The sequence below is a fragment of the Syngnathoides biaculeatus genome, chromosome 6 (assembly GCF_019802595.1).
Source record: "Syngnathoides biaculeatus isolate LvHL_M chromosome 6, ASM1980259v1, whole genome shotgun sequence".
NCBI classification, from domain to species: Eukaryota; Metazoa; Chordata; class Actinopteri; order Syngnathiformes; family Syngnathidae; genus Syngnathoides; species Syngnathoides biaculeatus.
The window spans coordinates 1,752,690-1,771,437 of record NC_084645.1 but is presented as its reverse complement, the minus strand read 5'-3'; the positions used below and the strand labels follow the sequence as shown (position 1 = coordinate 1,771,437).

Below are 18,748 nucleotides of genomic sequence, written 5' to 3'. Positions count from 1 at the left end.
GCAGTTCTTGGAAAAGTTGTCCTCAGTTCCTTTTGTGAATTAGTGGATGAGTCGTCGCTGTGCTCTTTGGGAAGTTTTTGTTGGCTGGGTGCTCCTGGGGAAGTTCATCACTGTTTCAAGTTTTCGTCATTTGAGGATAATGACTCTCACTGTGGTTCACTGGAATCCTTAATGTTTGGAAAAATTTTTGTACCCTTTTCCAGACTGATAGTCAACAGCATTATTTCTTGTCAATTCTTGAATGTCTTTTTATGATAGTATTATTATTATTTGAGACTCTCCATTTTCCCAAACAGCTTCTATCTAACTGATTTCTTGATTGACTGGGTCTGGAGGTAATCAGGTTTCGGTGTGGTCAGCAAAAATGAACCCAAAGATGTGAGTCTCTGTTAATTCATGATTTAACAAGAGAAACATTATTTAAAAATGCACTTTAAATGTTAATATGCTCCCAGCATGCTTTGCGGCACTAAGGATGTCCTTAGTGCCGCAAAGTACACAGGGAGCGCCGCAAAGCATGCTGGGTGCATGTAAATAGCATTTAAATGGCATGTTTAGTGTCAATTGTTTCTTGAGTCATTCTTTTGTTTTATTTGCTAGTTATGCTATTCTGTTTGCTGTGGTGTGATGATTTTAGTTTTATGTGAGATCGTGAGTGTGTACATCATCAGTAATGACCTGCCTGTAGGGTGCAGGGCAATGTAAGCTTCTTCTGCTTACAGATGCAAAAAGCAATTATTCCTCTCTGCCTTGTGTGCACCATCATATGGTATCTTACATACACACTAAAACATGTGCTTGCATACATAAAATCAAAAGCTTTTATGCTAACAATGTAACCAGTGTGTTCAAGTGTACTTCATTGGACAAGTTACACAAACATTGTGCACATAAGGTATGCTGTCATTTTGCAGAACATTTAATACTTTCAAGTGCATTTTATGGTTGCAAAAATATGGTAAATATCATGCATAGGTATGTTAATACTGCATCCATTATTATTATTATGTCACCGCGAATAACGGGGGAACACTGTACTATAAAGAAAATAAAAGTGAAACTGTGTAATAACAATGCTGGCCTGCTATATTGAGCGTATCTCGCTCCGTTCACCCTTATTTTTTTTTTCTTTAGACAATTATAAGTGTTGTTCGCTACAAGTGAAGACGTGTTTTCTGTCATTTCATACCGACCGGCCGCCACGTTGGTTCGCGCGCGCGCATGTCGCATTCTCGCGTGCGCGCACTCGCGAATGTTTGCGATGAGGAGGAGGAGGCGGGAAATGGCGTCCACAGACACGGCCGATGTGTGACTACTTGCCAGCCAGCCAGCCTCCGACAGGCAGCGACAGACGCAACTGGCCGAGCGAAAAACGGGCAAGCGAGCGCTCCGACTTTTGGCGGCCGCCGTCGCGGTTTCCCAGCCGCCGAGCTGAAGACACCGCGAGACGTTTTTGAAGCGCTTCCTCCATTTTCTGTGAGTAAAAGGACGCGGCGTCAACATGTGGGAGCGAAGAAGTGGTCGTCCCCCAGGTTAGCTAGCGTGCTAGCTAGCTGTTAGCCAGCGAAGGGGGCGTAGTCAAATGGCTGAAAATAGTCGTAAGAAGGAAACAAAACCACGCCAGAGCGTAGCTTTGGGAAATTTTGCTCTTTCTATTGCATAGTCCAGGCCACGTTTTCTTCTAAAACACACGTTTGAAAGTACGCATGTATCGATAATGTCACCATTTGGCTATCTGTTTGTTAGCCTATAAGCTAACTGTGGCTAAACGCTAGCAACGGAACACTAACCTTTGATAAATAACTGTGAAAACAGGAGTCGGTTATTGTCACGGTCTTGTCAGCGGACTGGACGACCCACTGGTGTGTCAAGTTAGACAGCGGCGGGCAAACCTCATCAATCGCTGACGTCTCAGGTGTCAATGTTTTGTCGTAAGGGCATTCGGCGGTCCGCTTAAATGCACATTTTGGAGACGTTCAGCAAGGATGGACGCGATTGAAAGTGGCAACACGTAACTCCGGGCACAATTCACACATTTATAAACACGATGTGGTGTCGTGATGTAGACAGAAGTGACCACCATGCGGGAATGTTGACATCGGCTGTGGCCGCTATGGAAGCGGATGAGTTGCCTAGAGTGATGTGTATAGAACCCTATGTCAATATTTCACAACCTTTATTGAGCCAACGCACGTATTTTACGGAAGACAAAGCTTACGTGACAGCAGCAAACACACATTTTACAAAACCATAATATCCTGAAATGATAACCCCAATTTACTCTCACTTTCTATCATCTGTCAGTCGTAGACGAGAATTCAAAGTGGGACTAAGTAGGCTCCAAAAACTGCATGTGATTTCGACACACTACAGAGAAGAGTAATGTGACCAAGCCTGCCAAATCTGAATAAAATAAATAGTTATGTACTGCATGTAGAATCAGGTTTCAAAACTTGAATAATAAAGGCCCAGCTCTCAGAGGCTGTGGGCGTGTCGATTTGGATGCGCCAAAAGAAATAAAACATACTGAGGGTCTGATAGCTTATACAATGTGAAATCACTTTAGGAGCCACAACTTCAAAATCAAATGGTTACTGTGGACCATAATCCTAAAAATAAGCACCAGCATTGCCACTTTCATTAATTCTAATTTACCCATACCCACAAAGCCATGTTGTTTCTAAAAATGCACACAGTGAGTAAAATAGCGGTGTTGTTTATCTCGCCTTCTGCATGTCTTCCTAGTAAGTAATTTTTTTCATTATTTACTCATTATTGGGGGATCTTAAAAAATGTCACCGAGCTGTTCTGTAAATTGAGGCATCCAACTAAGAAGCATTTTTGAGGTTACTGTAATTATTAGGCTTAATGCATGATGGAGTAGTGAATAAATTAATACTTTCTGAACCAGTGACGCTAAATTGGTTAATTTCCCAAATCACACTTGTTTTCTCACTGCACAGTGGTTGGGTATCGCTTATGCTAGGTAATAAAGTAGATACTAAGTCATGAGACATTACATTACATCCTGACTCTGCTTCACAAATGTGCATCAAAAAGGACATATGCAGTATACATGTACTAGCAATCAAAATAATCGTTCTTTGCGCACCATTCTACATTTTGTCAGATTTTAAGAAGTCTTTTTTTTTTTTTTTTTTTTGCTAGTTCACAAACTACACAGTCCATGGATTGTCACTTTCTGGGTGGCATCTCCATCGATGGAGAGGGTGTTATGCAAAGCATGACATGATGAAAACTTGTCATTACTTAGTGGAAATAGGAATACTGTATCTGAGTAAATCTGTGTCGTATACATGCAATATTAAATAGTATTTTGTTCAAAAATAAACTTGTCTGTCATGTTTGACTTTGCTCAAGGATATGCGCCCATACAAAATTACTTTTCACAGCTTGTTAATGTCATTGTTCACTCAATAAAATATGATTGGGACTGACAGGGATAAAATTTCAGATCACCTGTATAAATATTGCCATGTTATTTGACGATGAAATTGGAACATGCTGTTTATTCATAATCATGCATTTACAAATTGAATAGAGCCCTTAAGCAAGGGAAAGCATTGGAGATCTACTCGTAAAACAAAGATCATCCTCCTGATGCAGTGCACTTCTACATTATTCCAAATTACAACTCTACTCAGCGCCAAACATTGTTAAATTAATTCATACCTGACAAATGTTAGTTCAACATTCTTGGAATTGGCATCATTTTTTTTTGGGCATATGAATAAAAGTTTCCAAACCTCTTCTCCACTTTTTGTCAGATCCTTCTATGTGATGCTGGAGCATGATGCGGCTGAGAGTGCGTAAAGCTCCTCAGCAGCCCACCTTTGGCCGTCGAGCCCCCACCTCCCAGGCCAAAAGGAAACGCTGTGGAGTGGATGCACTCCCACTGAGAGCTCGGGGCAGAATGCAGAAAAATGAAAGGGGCCTCTTGTCCACCATCAAGAAGTTTATCCGGGGGGATCCTGTTAAGGTAGGGTTCAACAGATATTTCTAATCACACCTAGGGTTGAAGCCGGCAAGCATTTTTAGAATAGTGTTATTCTGATTATCAGGTAAAATTTAATGATTGATTGATTTTACATTATTAGAGTAGTTCACAGTTGCTGAAACACAAAACCCCGTTGTTTGAACGAAATGCTTATTGCCTGTGATGGGTCCAGCAGCACCAATACGTCGGTGCATGTGCTGAGCTCAGAGGATGAACCTCCGTGCAGGTGCATATATAATTTTTAAGAAAGCAGAAGAGGAAAAATGTTTTCCAAACTCTTGCTTGCTGGAATCACTTTAACCTTTTTCTACACTGATCGGATTGTATGCAGTACTATCAGTCAGTGTGGAAAATGTTATCTCTGCGAAGGTTTGGGGCATAGATTTTGGTAAGACCTTTTTTCTTAATAGAGTTCATTGAAATATTTGATAAATTTTCTTTTTAAATGGACTTACTGGGTCGAATACTTTTGAGTCCCTTCCAATACAGCTAACTAACTTCTTAAAGTTATATTCCTTATTCCTGTGACACATTAAATTCAAGCTGAAAATCTTACTTTTCACATTGGCAGGTTGACTTTGAATATTTTTTTCCCTTTATAAATTCAATCACAAAATAAAGACAGCATTTTAACTTCACTTATTTGTCAGCTATTTACATGAGTTTGATGATTTTTAAACGTAGAATTGGGGAAACTATGCAACAATCGGAGAGAATGCGGCCAATAATTTCACAACGCACACAGTATTTTCAGGTTGTACTATGTGTTTCTGTTTGAAAAGCTTGCCACGATTTACCCTCTCAAATCATATATAGTAAAGGACAGTATATTCTGTATACGGACAATATGCCATGTCTGTAAAGTGCTGGAAAAGGTTTAAAATTGAATTTGAGTGAATTAGAAATTTGACCTTGGAGAGAGAGTGTAATTCCAGATTTAAAGATTAAAACTGCAACAAAAGGCTGTGTACTACTGCACCCATGTTTTTATAATTGGCAGGTGGAGCCAAATATTCCTGCCAAGAGGAGTCGCATTGATTGCAGCGCGAAAAGCGATCTCATCACTTCAGCACCACAAACTCGAGGCTTTGCCAACAAAACAGTCTCTAGAGTTTGCAGAAAAAGTCCAGTTAAAGGTGCAGCATCTCCCCTTTTCATTAATTATGCCATGAGGCAATAGATGACACCGATGTTTTCCATGTTGATTTTTTTTGGGGGGTCTTTGTTTAGATACAATAACATGCGACAACAAAACCTTGAAACCAAACGGCAAACTAGAAGGTTCAGTTGAGGCGGCGAGCAGTCCTCCGCACACCACACTACTGGGAACCATCCTCTCTCCTGTCTTCAACTTTTTCTCACCAGTAAACAAAACCGGTAAAACAACACACAATTACTTCATCATCTACTCTGTAACCTGATGTATTTTATTGTATGTACACACTCTGTCTTGTCCAAGTGAAGTTACCTTTTTCCACATTTGTATTTTAACTGTGCAGATTGCCCAACACAAATATAGCCCCTATCCTTTTGCAGGCACAGAGTTGACAACTTCACCGAGCAATCAAGTGTGTGCTGTTTATCAAAAGCTAACACTGATCTGTGCATACTTTAAAAAAAAAAAAAAAAATACGTGCAATCATGCTTACCTAGTTATAAAGCCACCACTGGCTAGTAACTGTCATATAACAGTGGGGTGTAAGTGCAGAATAACATTAAAAAATGAGAAAATAACAAAAGGTTTACATAGTTGTGAAATTTCACAGTTGGGAGAAGGGGCAGTATTTGTATAGAAACAGTAAAAACTTTTTTTTTTCTTCACAGCATGTCCCTTTAAAGAAATGTATGCTCTATTTTAGCCACGCCCGGTTCAGACTCTCCTGGCCAAGCCGTGGAGGCAGAGGAGATCATGAAGCAGCTGGACATCGAGCAGGCCGAGGAAATGCCCAGTAGTACACTCACGTCCTCTGAGGGCATCACCGCTTGTTACGGCGCGCCCCTGTTGCCGCAGAGGCTGCAGATAGGCGCCGACTCCACCGTAGAGGATGGAGAGATTGTGGCTGAAAGTGACATGCCGTCATTGACAGGTAAAACCGACTTTTGACTCCTTGAGACCCTTTCAGTTCCAAGCTTGAAACCTGGGGCATTAAATTAATCAGAAATGGAGTGTTTTGGCTGTCTTGAAAGACATGTTGCTTTTCATCCGAGCAGGCTTTCAGGGCTCTACGGTAACTTGCTCTAGTAGGAATGGTGTGAACAACTTTTCTGTTGGTTGCCCAGCACATGATTTAGTCACACTATAGTTTTGAATGTAGTAAAAATGAACCGTGACTCGAAATATGATGTATATTTTACTGTGAACAATAACTTTGTTGGCAAAAAAAAAAAAAAAAGCTGTAGGTAGACGAGGAGCTGCCAGGAAAGACTGATAGAGGAAGATCAATGAAAAGGTTGATGGAAGACATGAAGGCAGTTGGTGTTAGATTGGAGGATGTAGATGTTAGGCTTACATGGAAAAAGGATGACACGGTGTGGCGACCCACAATAGAAAGGAAAATGTGATTTTGTATTTTCCTATGCAGTCTGCTTCAAAGGAGACTGGGATTTTTAACTGTACATATTTGTCCAAGCTGTATACAGGGTTGGGACATGGTACAAGGATTACCATAAAGATAAATTTGCTAGCTTCGTAACAAAGATATTAAAACCTTTGTGCATGACTCTGTAATAATGAGTGAAATGAAAATTAGAGAGAAATTGGGTCTGTAATCTTTAGAGTTGGCATCTATTAGGTTTAAACGTTTTGAAAGTGCTCTATTATTTCATTTAATTCCATCACAAATAGCTGTCAGATTTATTTGTTGCGAACAGAAGAATAAAAAAAAATCACAAATTTTGGGAAATAGGCCGTACAATATTCTATTTTCCATTAATACACTGATAATCGTGTGTCCTCAGTTACAATGTAAACTGGATTAATGCACACATCAGAACTTGGAGTCCATCATTAAAATACAGGACAATAATCCATCCATTTCCCAAGCCGCTTAACCTCACAAGGGTCACGGGAGTGCTGGAGCCTAACTCCACTAATTTTGGGTGAGAGGCAGACTACACCCTAAACTGGTTGCCAATCAGGAATGCAGTGGCAATGTTATAATTTCAGTAAACATTTATATGGTCTATAAAATTAAAACAATGAAGTGAAAAACATTAAGCGTGACAGAAACTGAGAGTTCCTTGTGCCACATGACCACATATTCTTGTGATCCTGTGCAAGCGAGCTAATTGCACTCAATTCAGAATCATGAAACATGTCGGGAGCATCGTCAACCCAAGACCTCTGTTTAGTCCTCTCTAATATGAGTTTTGATCATCTTTGTTTACATTCCAACTTTTTAACTTGTATATCATGTCTTCATTCATGTGATAATAAAAGTATATAATCTCCATCTTTTGTGTCTCCACCAGCACCTCCCGGTTGTTTGCCAGATGGGAGCTATCCACACACGTTACCCTCCGCCCCCGCAGAGCCGTCATACGAGGAAGACTGGGAAGTGTTTGATCCGTACGTATGGTACAGCCAACTTACGACTGACGCACACTTAATCATTTGCCAATTAAAATATAGGTGGGATATACACTTTATGGTTCAAGTCATCAAAAATACATGGATTAGGTGACAACTACGTATGCTCCTGGATCCACTTAATTAACAAAACGATCTAAAGTCCACTGGCGTGAAAAGAGTGTAATCTTATTATTTCAGGGTGAGGGTGGGCACAAAAATTATATAATTATTAAATTGACTGCCATGCACAATCCCGACCTCATTCCTATAGAACACTTTTGTATGAATTAAAGCCACTTTTTACTCCTGTGGACAACACCCCGCATTGCATCACGTGACCTACGCGTTGGCCTGTGCCGCACCTCTGCGTAGCTCGTGGGTAGCCTGCCTTTGCACGCGTCAAAAATATTTACTGCGCGGAGAAAGCCGTGCAGCTCATCTCTCGTGATTGGCCCCCGTTTTAGTCACGTGCTGTGATGACGTTCTCACTTTTCCTCCTGGCTCCACATAGTACCTACGCTGCCGCTTTCTCGATTTGATTTTGCAGCAAAATGGAAGCATATCATCTAGTCCTTTAGGTCCATTTGTTGTAGCAGGCATACTTCCACGGCCACCATTGTTGTTGCTTTGGTCCTTGTTAAGGAAAGAAAAGTAAAAACAGCTACCAGAAATTAGTAAAATGTGCTGAGGAAACCCCACGCTGTGGCATCCTAGCCAATACCATTTGGATTTGGAGAAGAACTGCGGCACATTTTCAGAACTGCCTGCGTGGGTTGCACTCGAGTATAAAGGCAAACAACATACGGGAGAGCAGCAGTGAAGTCAGCACGGTCGCCGTACGTTTGAGTATAAAGAGGCCTTTAGAGCAGAGACTGAGAGCCAGGGCTTCTCAACGAATGCGCTTCTCAAAACTGTCCCAATTCCCATCAACAAACTCCTGGAAAACCTTCCCAGAAGAGTTTAAAACGTTCTAAATGAAGAGGGTGGGCCGATGTCATATTAGACCCTATGGATTAAGAATGGGATGTCACTTAAATTCGTATCTGAGTCAAGCCAAGTGAAGAAACAATTTTGGCAGAGTAGTTGTACTTCAATTTTGATACAAAGACTCCACCAGATGGCGCTAAAGTAATCTTAGTTTGGCACTTGCACAAAAACATCCATCAATTTTCTTAGCAGCTTATCCTCACGAGGGTCGCGGGGAATGCTGGAGCCTATCCTAGCTTTCAACAGGCAAGAGGCAGGGTACACCCTGAACTGGTTGCCAGCCAATCGCAGGGCACATAGAGACAAACAGCCGCACACACAATCACACCAAGGGGAAATTTAGAGTGTCCAATTCATGTTGCATGTTTCTGGGATGAGGGAGGAAACCGGAGTGCCCGGAGAAAACCCACGCAGGCACCGGAGAACTTGCAAACTCCACACAGGTGGGGCCGGGTTCGAACCCGGGACCTCAGATCTGAGGCCATTGCTTCATGAAAACATTGTAGATAAAATTTTCAGCTGTTAAAGGAAAAAATGAAAAAATCTGTAATTTATCAAATGCGCAGCTACTATTAATCAGTCAAATAAATCATATACATCATTAAAGATTTGGACCTGCACTGAGAATACCGCTGAATGATGTATGTCAAATCTAGTTGAACATTCTTCTACATACTTCTAATCGTTATACTCAAAGCATATCTGAAGTTATAAATATAACTCATTGAAATTATGTAATCTGGACTTCAATCAGTAAACAAGTCCCCGATAGTGACTAGTTGTCTTTCCCTAAGTGTTACCTTTCAAAAATCCAATTGGTTTTATTTTGTGTCGTCTGCATTGAAGGTACTTCTTCATCAAGCACGTGCCACCTTTGACGGAAGAGCAGCTGACCCGCAAACCGGCGCTACCTTTAAAGACGCGCAGCACGCCTGAGTTTTCGCTCGTCCTTGACTTGGTAAGCAGCCGGGGCCTCTTTTGTACTTCAGGTCCTCTTGCAAAGCAAACTCGATTAGATTGTCATTGTTTACTTTTTGTTCAGGACGAAACTCTGGTTCACTGCAGTTTGAACGAGCTGGAAGATGCGGCTCTTACCTTCCCTGTGCTCTTTCAGGATGTGATATACCAGGTAAGAACTAACTACTCTGTAGTTTCTCGTTGCTTTTATTAACTGTTCTTTTTGTTTTTCTTTTCCAGGTGTACGTGCGGTTAAGGCCATTTTTCCGAGAGTTCCTCGAGCGCATGTCTCAAATGTATGAGGTAAGGCTTTCTCTTCACACCCGGTAATTGGACCTTTGCTGAACTCAAGATGCTCTTGGTTTATCATGTTTTTGTCATATTTCAGATTATCCTGTTCACGGCATCAAAGAAAGTGTACGCCGACAAGTTGCTCAACATCCTCGATCCCAAAAAGCAGCTGGTCAGGTCAGTAAAGAAATTAAAAACAATATACGTGGAGTATGTGACAAAAGTATGAAGTACATCCATCTATCCATCCATTTAATTTCTGAGCTGTGAGAGCATCTTTATGTACGTGTTTGTTTTCTTTTGTTTTTCTTTCTAGACACCGTCTATTTCGTGAACACTGTGTGTGTGTCCAAGGAAATTATATAAAAGACCTCAACATTTTGGGACGGGATCTTTCCAAGACGATAATAATCGACAACTCACCACAAGCCTTCGCCTATCAGGTATCAATTGTGACCGCGTTTATGTGCGTCAAGACTGTCAGTGATTCCAGTTCTGTTAGACACACACCTGGTGCACTTTCACTCTCTTTATTGAACAAGTGGTCACAAGGCAAATGTATAATAAGTTTGCGTTACATAGCCAGGACTTTTAGGATCGATTAGGGAGTTTAAAAAAAAAAAGATAAGCAATCACTGATCCGATCACAAGATGGAGCAAAGAGTCGATTTAAATGATTAGATGTCAGTAAGTACATACAACATTTAATGTCTACTTTTTGTCACATTTTTGTTTATTGGTGTGTTATGAGCTCCAAAAAGGTTGGAATTCACAGCTCTGGTCAGATCATGTGTTCAATAGAACTTGTGCACCTACGTCACCGAAGTCACGTAACTGGGCATATTGCCGGTCAAACAAAACATTTTTCAATGCTAAGTCCATTGTGACAAAACGAAAATGTGTCTTGTAGCACGATGCCCACAGTTTTGTCCGATACGGTAAACATTTAGAAGGTGATAATGAACGAAGGTACGTGGAAAAATGAGAGACACTTGGCATATTGGACCCATATTTAATGCAGATGTCGACGTTTTCCCCGATAAGAAAGTGGACGGTTAAACCGCTTCCGCTTGTCTTGGACAACTGGATCTAACACGTGGATCTGGGGAGTGAGTCGTTGAGATTTATACGGAAAAGTTTGAAAGCGTAGAAAAGTCTTGACGCATACAAATACTTTGTTGCTGGATCTGTTCTCAATCAGGAATAAATCCCACATTGTGATGGACCCACTCAGATTTTTTTCAATACAAATACCAATATTTAAATAAATGACCCCTAGTTTTACACAAACTCTCATTCATTAACTATGTTTGGGGGCGGGGGGGAAGAAGACAGCGTCGTCTCCACGGAACGTACACTGCATCGATTGCTGCCACACGTTAACCTCTGTCAACCTGTCTGCGACAGACCGTTTATTTTCCTTTTTTTAAATATGCATTGTTCTCAAATGAGTCAATTTGGCATTCTAAATACTTCTTGGTAATTTGAGATTGAGACAAATAATTCCTACTGGAAATGAAATGATCGCTACACAGCTGTGTGTATTTGGTTGGGCATCATCCATCACGTTTAATTGCCGAAATCCATCCATCTTTTCTGGTCTTTTCAGCTGGTGTGCTATAGAATGATCTCTTTGAATATCTATCTCGTTTATTGTGACAACAGGTCTCGGGTATTGTAAATATTCTCCTCTGGTTCAATGTCGAGCAGCTCTGTTTGACCGGCAGTACGGCGCCGTGAAAATGGTGACGTCACGTGCACGAGCTCTATAGAACGGCAACATGTTTACACACAACCATGAGCGCTAGCACTAGCTCGGCGTTTTTGTTGCCTGTTTGCGAGCCCTCCACTCACCCATCCACCCGTTTTCCAAGCCTCTTATCTGTATCCTAGTGAAAGGATTAGGTTAGGGTTAGTTTCCATTTTCAAAAACATCACAACACATATCAGAACCGAATCCATTTTATTTTCATTATAGTTTTTAGAATTCCTGGTGTAACACAGGACTGGATTACAATAGTGCATTGCTGTACGTAGCACAAGTTTGAACGATGTAGTAATTTCCAATCATTTGATGAATGGACGGACAACATCAATAATGACAGCCCTAAGACAAGAAAAATGCTCACATTTCTCCTCATTCTGATCAATATGTTTTTGTACCCCGTTTGACAAAATTTGTCATCATCCATCAGCTCTCCAATGGGATCCCGATCGAGAGTTGGTTCGTGGATAGAAATGACAATGAGCTTCTCAAGCTGGTTCCTTTCCTCGAGAAGCTGGTGGAGCTGGTAGGTGTTGACACTAAACATGGTATATAGTGAACCCCCGTGCAGTCGTTATCATCGTGCTTCATTTCAACAAAAGTAGTCCTTTGCCACCATCTTGTGGCATCCAAAGGTAATAGTAGCTAATCTCAAACTGTGATTTTGGCGGAGGGGTCGGTCCCCCTTCCTCTGCCAAATGCAGGGGGTTCACTGTATGTACGATAACTCAATGCACGTTCCGCACCGACGTGACTGACGTTCATCTCCTCTCAGAACGACGATGTCCGGCCGCACATCAGAGAGCGCTTTCGCTTGCACGACCTCTTGCCTTCAGACTGAGCAGCCGGCGTCCGCCGTTGGATCGGCGTGGGGAAGCCCCTCCCTCCCCTACCAAGGAAGGATGATGTATACCGTGGATTTCTCGACAGACATTGATTTTTCTATAGAAAAAAAAAAACCAAACAATGCAAAAAGGAGCAAAATGGATGTTTTATGCAGAGACACTCGAACATGACTGAACTGCTCGCCGCAGCGGGCTGACATCATTGAAGGTGTTTTGACCGCCATTTTGAACGACGAAACTGAATGTTTGTGTTGGATTATCATGTCGCAAAATGGCCAGTCGGACTTGTATTATAATTCATTTTCTTGTAAATATGTGTACAGGTTGTTTTTTTTGTCCCCCCTCCAATGTTTTAAGTCTTATGTTCAGGTTTTAGTATGAATACTTTGACTTTTATTTTGTTTTTTTAATGAATTAGTGTTTTGTTTGCAGTATTCCTGTTTTACTTATGTGATGCTTTACTCAATTACATGCAGTCGTCTGTTTATAAGGTGCAGTTTTAAAAAAATGTTTCTGAAACAATATTTTAAGGTTCTGTAATGTAAACTAGACTAGACTCTGAACAGAATACAAAGCCATAATGGCCAATCCCTCATTTTGGAGATTTGTATTAGCCACCTTGATCGTCCATGATGAAGATGATGACGAAGGGCTTTGACGTCCAGCCCTTTTGTAAGATGATGTCAGGTCCGTCAATTTTCTAAACAGATTTGTTGACGCTTCAGTTTTGAGGAGGGGGTGGGGGGAGGGGATGACATAACACCAGCCATTGCTTTGGATTCCTGTTTTCTGGGACATCTGTGGGGTCTTTCTGATATTGGCGTTACAACCAAGTTTTATTGACTCTTGAATGATCAATCACGTTGTATTCAGTGTTATTCAATGGTTTTCCATGAAAATAAATATGTTTTTATAGCACTCTAGCGCCGCATAGATTTCATACAGGTGCGTGAGTAAAACAGGGCAACGTGAGGGACTGCTGGTAACAAAAGGCTGTCGGCAGCCAGCTGTCATAAATGTCTCCTCCCAAAATACTGGAACTTTTATACAAGTAATGTGTAAAGACACAAAACAATGTCATGTATTTTCATTTAGGAAGAGCCAAAGCCCAAATTGTTGGGGACAATTTTCTCCCAATTCCATTAACACACACCCTGCGATCATATTGCATCCATTTTTCCATCATGTACTTGTTAGTCACAGGTGAGATAAAGAGTCCTCCCCACGGAAGGCCCAAGCCCTGCTTCAACTGACATGTTTAGTTTCCATTTTCAACAAACATCGCAGCACATAACCAGAACTGAATATATTTTATTTTCATTACAGTTTATAGAATTCCTGGAGTAATACAGGACTGGATTATAATAGTATATTGCTGTATGTAGTACAAGTTAGGGAATAACTACTACATCGTTCAAATAGGTTTCCTCTCAAGCCTCTCCAATTTGTTACAATCATCATTGTCCTTTTACGACAGTAAAATACAAAACCTACAGTGTAATAAAACCATATCTAACAAATGTTTGCAGGCAGCGAGCACAATTTGAGTTTGTGTGTGCTTGTAGCCAACGTTTAGCATTTTGCGACTCCCGTTTTAGGAGCCTATACCCGACATCGTACTATTTGCACGTTTGTGAGGAGTGGTGGGAAGTAACAAACTACAAATACTTTGTTAATGTACCCAAGTACATTTTTCAATTTTTAACTGGAGATGAAACTTAAACTACAAGTAGAGATAAGGTCGACCTTTAGTTTTTGATTGTGACTGACATTGATATCTTGCGGATTTCAAAGGCAGAAAAACAAAACAGAGATGAAGTACAACAAACTACATTGACACAACAAATGTTCTCCACCCTTTGCCTTATGTATTAGTTTTTTTTTCTGTTCAAACATGTTTTGATACTATATAAGCATTAGTTAGCTATCAAAACTACAGTGTAGCGATATATTTGACAGCAACCTTTCAGTCTTCTTTTTTACTTTTATTTAAGGACTTGAACAGTAGTGGTACTTTTTCCAGTGAAAAAGTGAGTACTTTTGTTTTTCAGTTACAAGTTCTGCGGTCAAAACCTTCGGAATTTGCTCTGATTTATTTTTCCGTAGGAAAATAATGACTAGCGCTCGTGTTACGTGACCAACCTTTTTGCCGTCATGAAACCTGGAGAAAATGCACAAGCTGTTTTAAGAAGCATTTTAAACTGGAGTACAAAAGAAAGTGTATAATAAAACTAAAATTAATTGTGCTAGCCCCACCCCCTTATAATTTGACCACATGACTTAACCTGCTTCATGGCAGAAGAACTACTGCACGTGCTTGGGAGGTGACAGGCGAATTGGACTTGACGATTTCCACTGCATTTCTATTACAATATGAAGTTGTATTAGAGGCCTGGGGGGGCTACACGTTTTAAATTCCATTAGAAAAAAAAATAATCTATGCTGTGCAGTTGCAAATAGTCTTGTTTTTTTTCTGCATGAGAAGTGAATGCTTACGGAGGGGAAAGCAGTATCAAAATGTGCAGTCAATGGTGCCGAGTCCCCCGCCCGCAGTCCCATCAGGAAGGCACAGTGGACGAAGAGCGAGTTCGCGAGTCAGCCGGTCCGTTAGCTAAAGCGTCGGTTCCAAAAGGACATGAAGGAGTTCGAGTTGAACGTGCCGATAAACACGAGCAGCAGAAGGTAGAGGCTCATCATGACGGCAAAGTGGTGGCGGAGGAACCACGAGGTGTTGCGGGAATGTCTGCGACCAAAATGACATCTCGGTCACAAATAGCTAATGTATAAAGCTAAAAAAAAGTTCTGCATTTCATATATAGCAAAATAGAGAAAACATCTGTGTACTCGTATCAAATGAAGTAGAGTACGCGAAATGTGTTGCCTTCTGGATTGTGTATAGCCTCTCACCTCGGCATGTGCCTCCTTTGCGAGTAAACCAGCAGGTACTTGACACGTAAAAGCTGATTGTTTGTGACCACAAAGTACTTCTCCGGCACATCTCCCCCCTCGCTGTTTTTGGCCCTGGAGCGCTGACGGTCCATCATTTCAGAGTCTGACACGGGCGAGAGGTCACAAAGCTGATCAAGACTTCCACTTTGCGGCCCGACGCGCAGCTGCACCCACCTTTTTTCTTCACCTGACACTTGACGTCCGGGTGATCGATGACTTCGCACAAGGCGATGCAGCTGAGCAGCGGGCCCAGGAGGCTTTCCTGCCAGCCGCTGCTGTGGGGGCTGTAGAGGACGGCCATGCTGAGGTCACTGGTGAGGTAGGTGCCCTCCCCGAACACCGAGTTCTGCATGTGGCACGAGCAAAGCAATCCATCAAAACTGCATGAATCAGAACCCAATCAGTGTTCTGTTATTGGACTTCTGTGCTCATCACGGGCGGTCCATAACGAACACCATGTTCAGGGATGAAGGTGTGCAAATGTGTACTTGGAGAAATAGGTAAAAAGTCATCAACTTCAGTAACATGCACATACCTAAAAATCCACGTAAATACAGGAATAAAGTATTATTAGTTCAAGGTTACTACCCTTGCTTGTTGATCTAGTAAATGAAAGTAATATTGTTGTAATGGTACGCAAAATGTGAAACAGTATCAGCTTGAACAGTTTGAATTTTGTATGTATAATGTATAATAAAAACATTTGTTATTGCTTTGGCTCCCAGTGAAGAGCCCGTGAGGAGATTTTTTTTTTTAAATGGAATATAAATATCTAGTCAATACTTTGCAAATATCACCTACTACAAGCGACCCCCGTGATAAACGAGGGATTACTGTAATCCAAAAAATTAAGGTAAATTGCATTCTTGGATCAGGAAAGTAAAACGTTAATACCAGTGGCGTTAAGTTCCATTTTTGATTTACAGTAATCCCTCGTTTTTCACAGTTAATTGGTACCAGACCCACCCGCGAAAAGTAAAAAAAACCACGAAGTAGGGGTAAATGCCATTTTTTTCCCCCCTTTCTTTTTTTTTTTTTTTTTTTTTTACTTCAAAGGTCCTTGTCGTCTTGCTCGGGATGCTGCATTATACCCCATCAATGCGGCTTCCCGCTACAGTACTGTTCTAATGTATGCTGGCGTTTTTATTTATTTTTTATGCTTCATCGGTTTATGTCGTCGCGCTGGGGATGGTGCATTAAGTATGTAGCGATCCGGCTTTTTCATTTATTTTTGCTGAAGAGAAAGCAAAGAATACTTGCGTCGTCATTTATTTGCAGAAAGTTTCCTCATGCGGTATCTTTGAAGCGTTTCAATTTGGAGGTTCCACTGTATCAATGCAATGAAATTCAATTTTATTTCACTTGCTAAAATGTTGTATACTAGTAACACTATTTTTTCTGATAACAGATGGAGAAGAAATGTTTTTTTGGGCAGGGTGGGGAGATAGTTATGAACTCGTGCACTTGAAGGTTACTTTCCAAATTCGAGAATGCACCAACAAAATGAATCAAACCTTTTTCAAGAATTGCAACTGTGAGAAGTGGCAATGGCTCGCGCGGACCCGACGGCCTCACTGACCTTGTTGAGGTGACAGTGGAGGCCGTTGTAAATGATGGAGTGAAAGTTCTCCAGGCGACTCCCGTGGAAGGCGTAGAAGACATCTCTGTCCTCTCGCATGAGCTCAAAGCGCGCATTCAATTGGTCACAGTACTCCAGCTCGAACAGGAAGTCCGGCGCGGGGGCGGAAACGTTGGGGTCTTGCGTCAAGGCACAAAGTTTGACGTACTTGTAGAAAACGGGAGAACGGATGAAATGAAGTTAGTGGTTGCAAAAACCGACGTGGGCGCATCTGTTGTACCTCGTCCTTCTGTAGCGTCTTGACGGCGAAGCTCTTGGAGGACAGGATCCAGTGCGCGAGGGCCACATGGTGCTCTGCCTCTCCTGGCCGCAGTCGTACTAACGCTCTCACACCGGGGAAGGAATTAACATCTGCCAACTAGACACACACCATTTGCGGAACATCACGTACACCGACGCATTTTCATTGCATATATACAGTACAAGAGATGCAGCAAAAAAAAAATATTAAATAGCCAGAACATCTTATTATGGTTGATGGAATGCAGAGGATGCCATTGTTTAGCACATCTGCCTTAGCTCTGGGCTTGTTTATCTCAAAGTTTCCTAAAAAATAGATGATATAACCAGTCCGGGGTGCAATGCAGCCCTATGGGGGCACAAACCAGTGCAATCTGTAGGCCGGTCCCAAGCCTGGATAAATGCAGAGGGTTGCGTCAGGAAGGGCATCCGGCGTAAAAACTGTGCCAAACAAATATGAGCGTTCATCTAAAGAATCCCATACCGGATCGGTCGTGGCCCGGGTTAACAACGCCCGCCCCCGGCACTGCTAACCTACAGGGCGTCGGTGGAAATTCAGCTACTGTCGGTCAAAGACAAAGAAGAGGAGGAAACCGGATCCGTCGTCAGAAGAAAAAGAGGAATGCACAGAGCCTACAACTGAGTGTAGGGACTTTGAATGTTGGGACTATGACAGGAAAAGCACAGGAGTTGGTTGACATGATGATTAGGAGAAAGGTTGATATTCTGTGCATCCAAGAGAGCAGGTGGAAAGGTAGTAAGGCTAGAAGTTTGGGAGCAGGGTTTAAATTATTCTACCACGGAGTAGATGGAAAGAGAAATGGAGTAGGGGTTATTTTAAAGGAAGAGCTGGCTAAGAATGTCTTGGAGGTAAAAAGAGTATCAGATCGAGTGATGAGACTAAAATTTGAAATTGAGGGTGTTATGTATAATGTGGTTAGCGGCTATGCACCACAGGTAGGATGTGACCTAGAGTTGAAAGAGAAATTCTGGAAGGAACTAGATGAAGTAGTTCTGAGCATCCCAGACAGCGAGAGAGTTGTGATTGGTGCAGATTGTAATGGACATATTGGTAAAGGAAACAGGGGCGATGAAGAAGTGATGGGTAAGTACGGCATCCAGGAAAGGAACTTTGAAGGGCAGATGGTGGTGGACTTTGCAAAAAGGATGGAGATGGCTGTAGTGAACACTTATTTCCAGAAGAGGGAGGAACATATAGTGACCTACAAGAGCGGAGGTAGAACCACGCAGGTAGATTATATTTTGTGCAGACGATGTAATCTGAAGGAGGTTACTGACTGTAAAGTAGTGGTAGGGGAGAGTGTAGCTCGACAGCATAGGATGGTAGTATGTAGGATGATTCTGGTGGTGGGTAGGAAGATTAAGAAGACAAAGGTAGAGCAGAGAACCATGTGGTGGAAGCTGAGAAAGGAAGAATGTTGTGCGGCCTTCCGGAAAGAGGTGAGACAGGCTCTCGATGGACAAC

At 41.7% G+C, this 18,748-nt stretch overlaps 2 protein-coding genes across 6 annotated transcripts in view; one reads left to right on the top strand and one right to left on the bottom strand.

The window, feature by feature from the left end:
- Nucleotides 1-3,811: 3,811 nt before the first annotated feature.
- ctdspl2a (CTD (carboxy-terminal domain, RNA polymerase II, polypeptide A) small phosphatase like 2a) lies at nucleotides 3,812-12,504 on the top strand. The gene is made up of 12 exons (XM_061821649.1): nucleotides 3,812-4,000; nucleotides 5,019-5,154; nucleotides 5,249-5,395; nucleotides 5,878-6,105; nucleotides 7,490-7,586; nucleotides 9,423-9,534; nucleotides 9,619-9,705; nucleotides 9,774-9,836; nucleotides 9,922-10,001; nucleotides 10,141-10,267; nucleotides 12,020-12,115; nucleotides 12,365-12,504. Exons 1-12 carry the CDS (start codon nucleotides 3,812-3,814, stop codon nucleotides 12,428-12,430), a joined length of 1,428 nt encoding a protein of 475 aa, XP_061677633.1. The 3' UTR covers nucleotides 12,431-12,504.
- The window catches only part of parp16 (poly (ADP-ribose) polymerase family, member 16), an 11,768-nt gene continuing 5,406 nt past the window's right edge, over nucleotides 12,387-18,748 (bottom strand). For 4 of the 5 annotated variants that reach the window (XM_061821652.1, XM_061821650.1, XM_061821651.1 and 1 more), the window contains exons 3-7: nucleotides 17,243-17,380; nucleotides 16,963-17,169; nucleotides 15,558-15,729; nucleotides 15,342-15,486; nucleotides 12,387-12,531 (exon numbers count right to left, since the gene is read on the bottom strand). In XM_061821652.1, the coding sequence (XP_061677636.1) occupies nucleotides 12,387-12,531; nucleotides 15,342-15,486; nucleotides 15,558-15,729; nucleotides 16,963-17,169; nucleotides 17,243-17,380 (807 nt within the window). Of the gene's footprint in view, nucleotides 12,532-13,783; nucleotides 15,178-15,341; nucleotides 15,487-15,557; nucleotides 15,730-16,962; nucleotides 17,170-17,242; nucleotides 17,381-18,748 lie in introns of those variants that run through there. The other variant, XM_061821654.1, reaches the window with a different exon arrangement.

Excerpts from the sequence above, each read along its gene's own strand:
- ctdspl2a (XM_061821649.1), top strand. The coding sequence starts at position 3,812 with ATGATGCGGCTGAGAGTGCGTAAAGCTCCTCAGCAGCCCACCTTTGGC. Across the intron at positions 4,001-5,018 it reads TCCGGGGGGATCCTGTTAAG|GTGGAGCCAAATATTCCTGC; the intron begins GTAGGGTTCAAC and ends TATAATTGGCAG. Across the intron at positions 12,116-12,364 it reads TCGAGAAGCTGGTGGAGCTG|AACGACGATGTCCGGCCGCA; the intron begins GTAGGTGTTGAC and ends ATCTCCTCTCAG.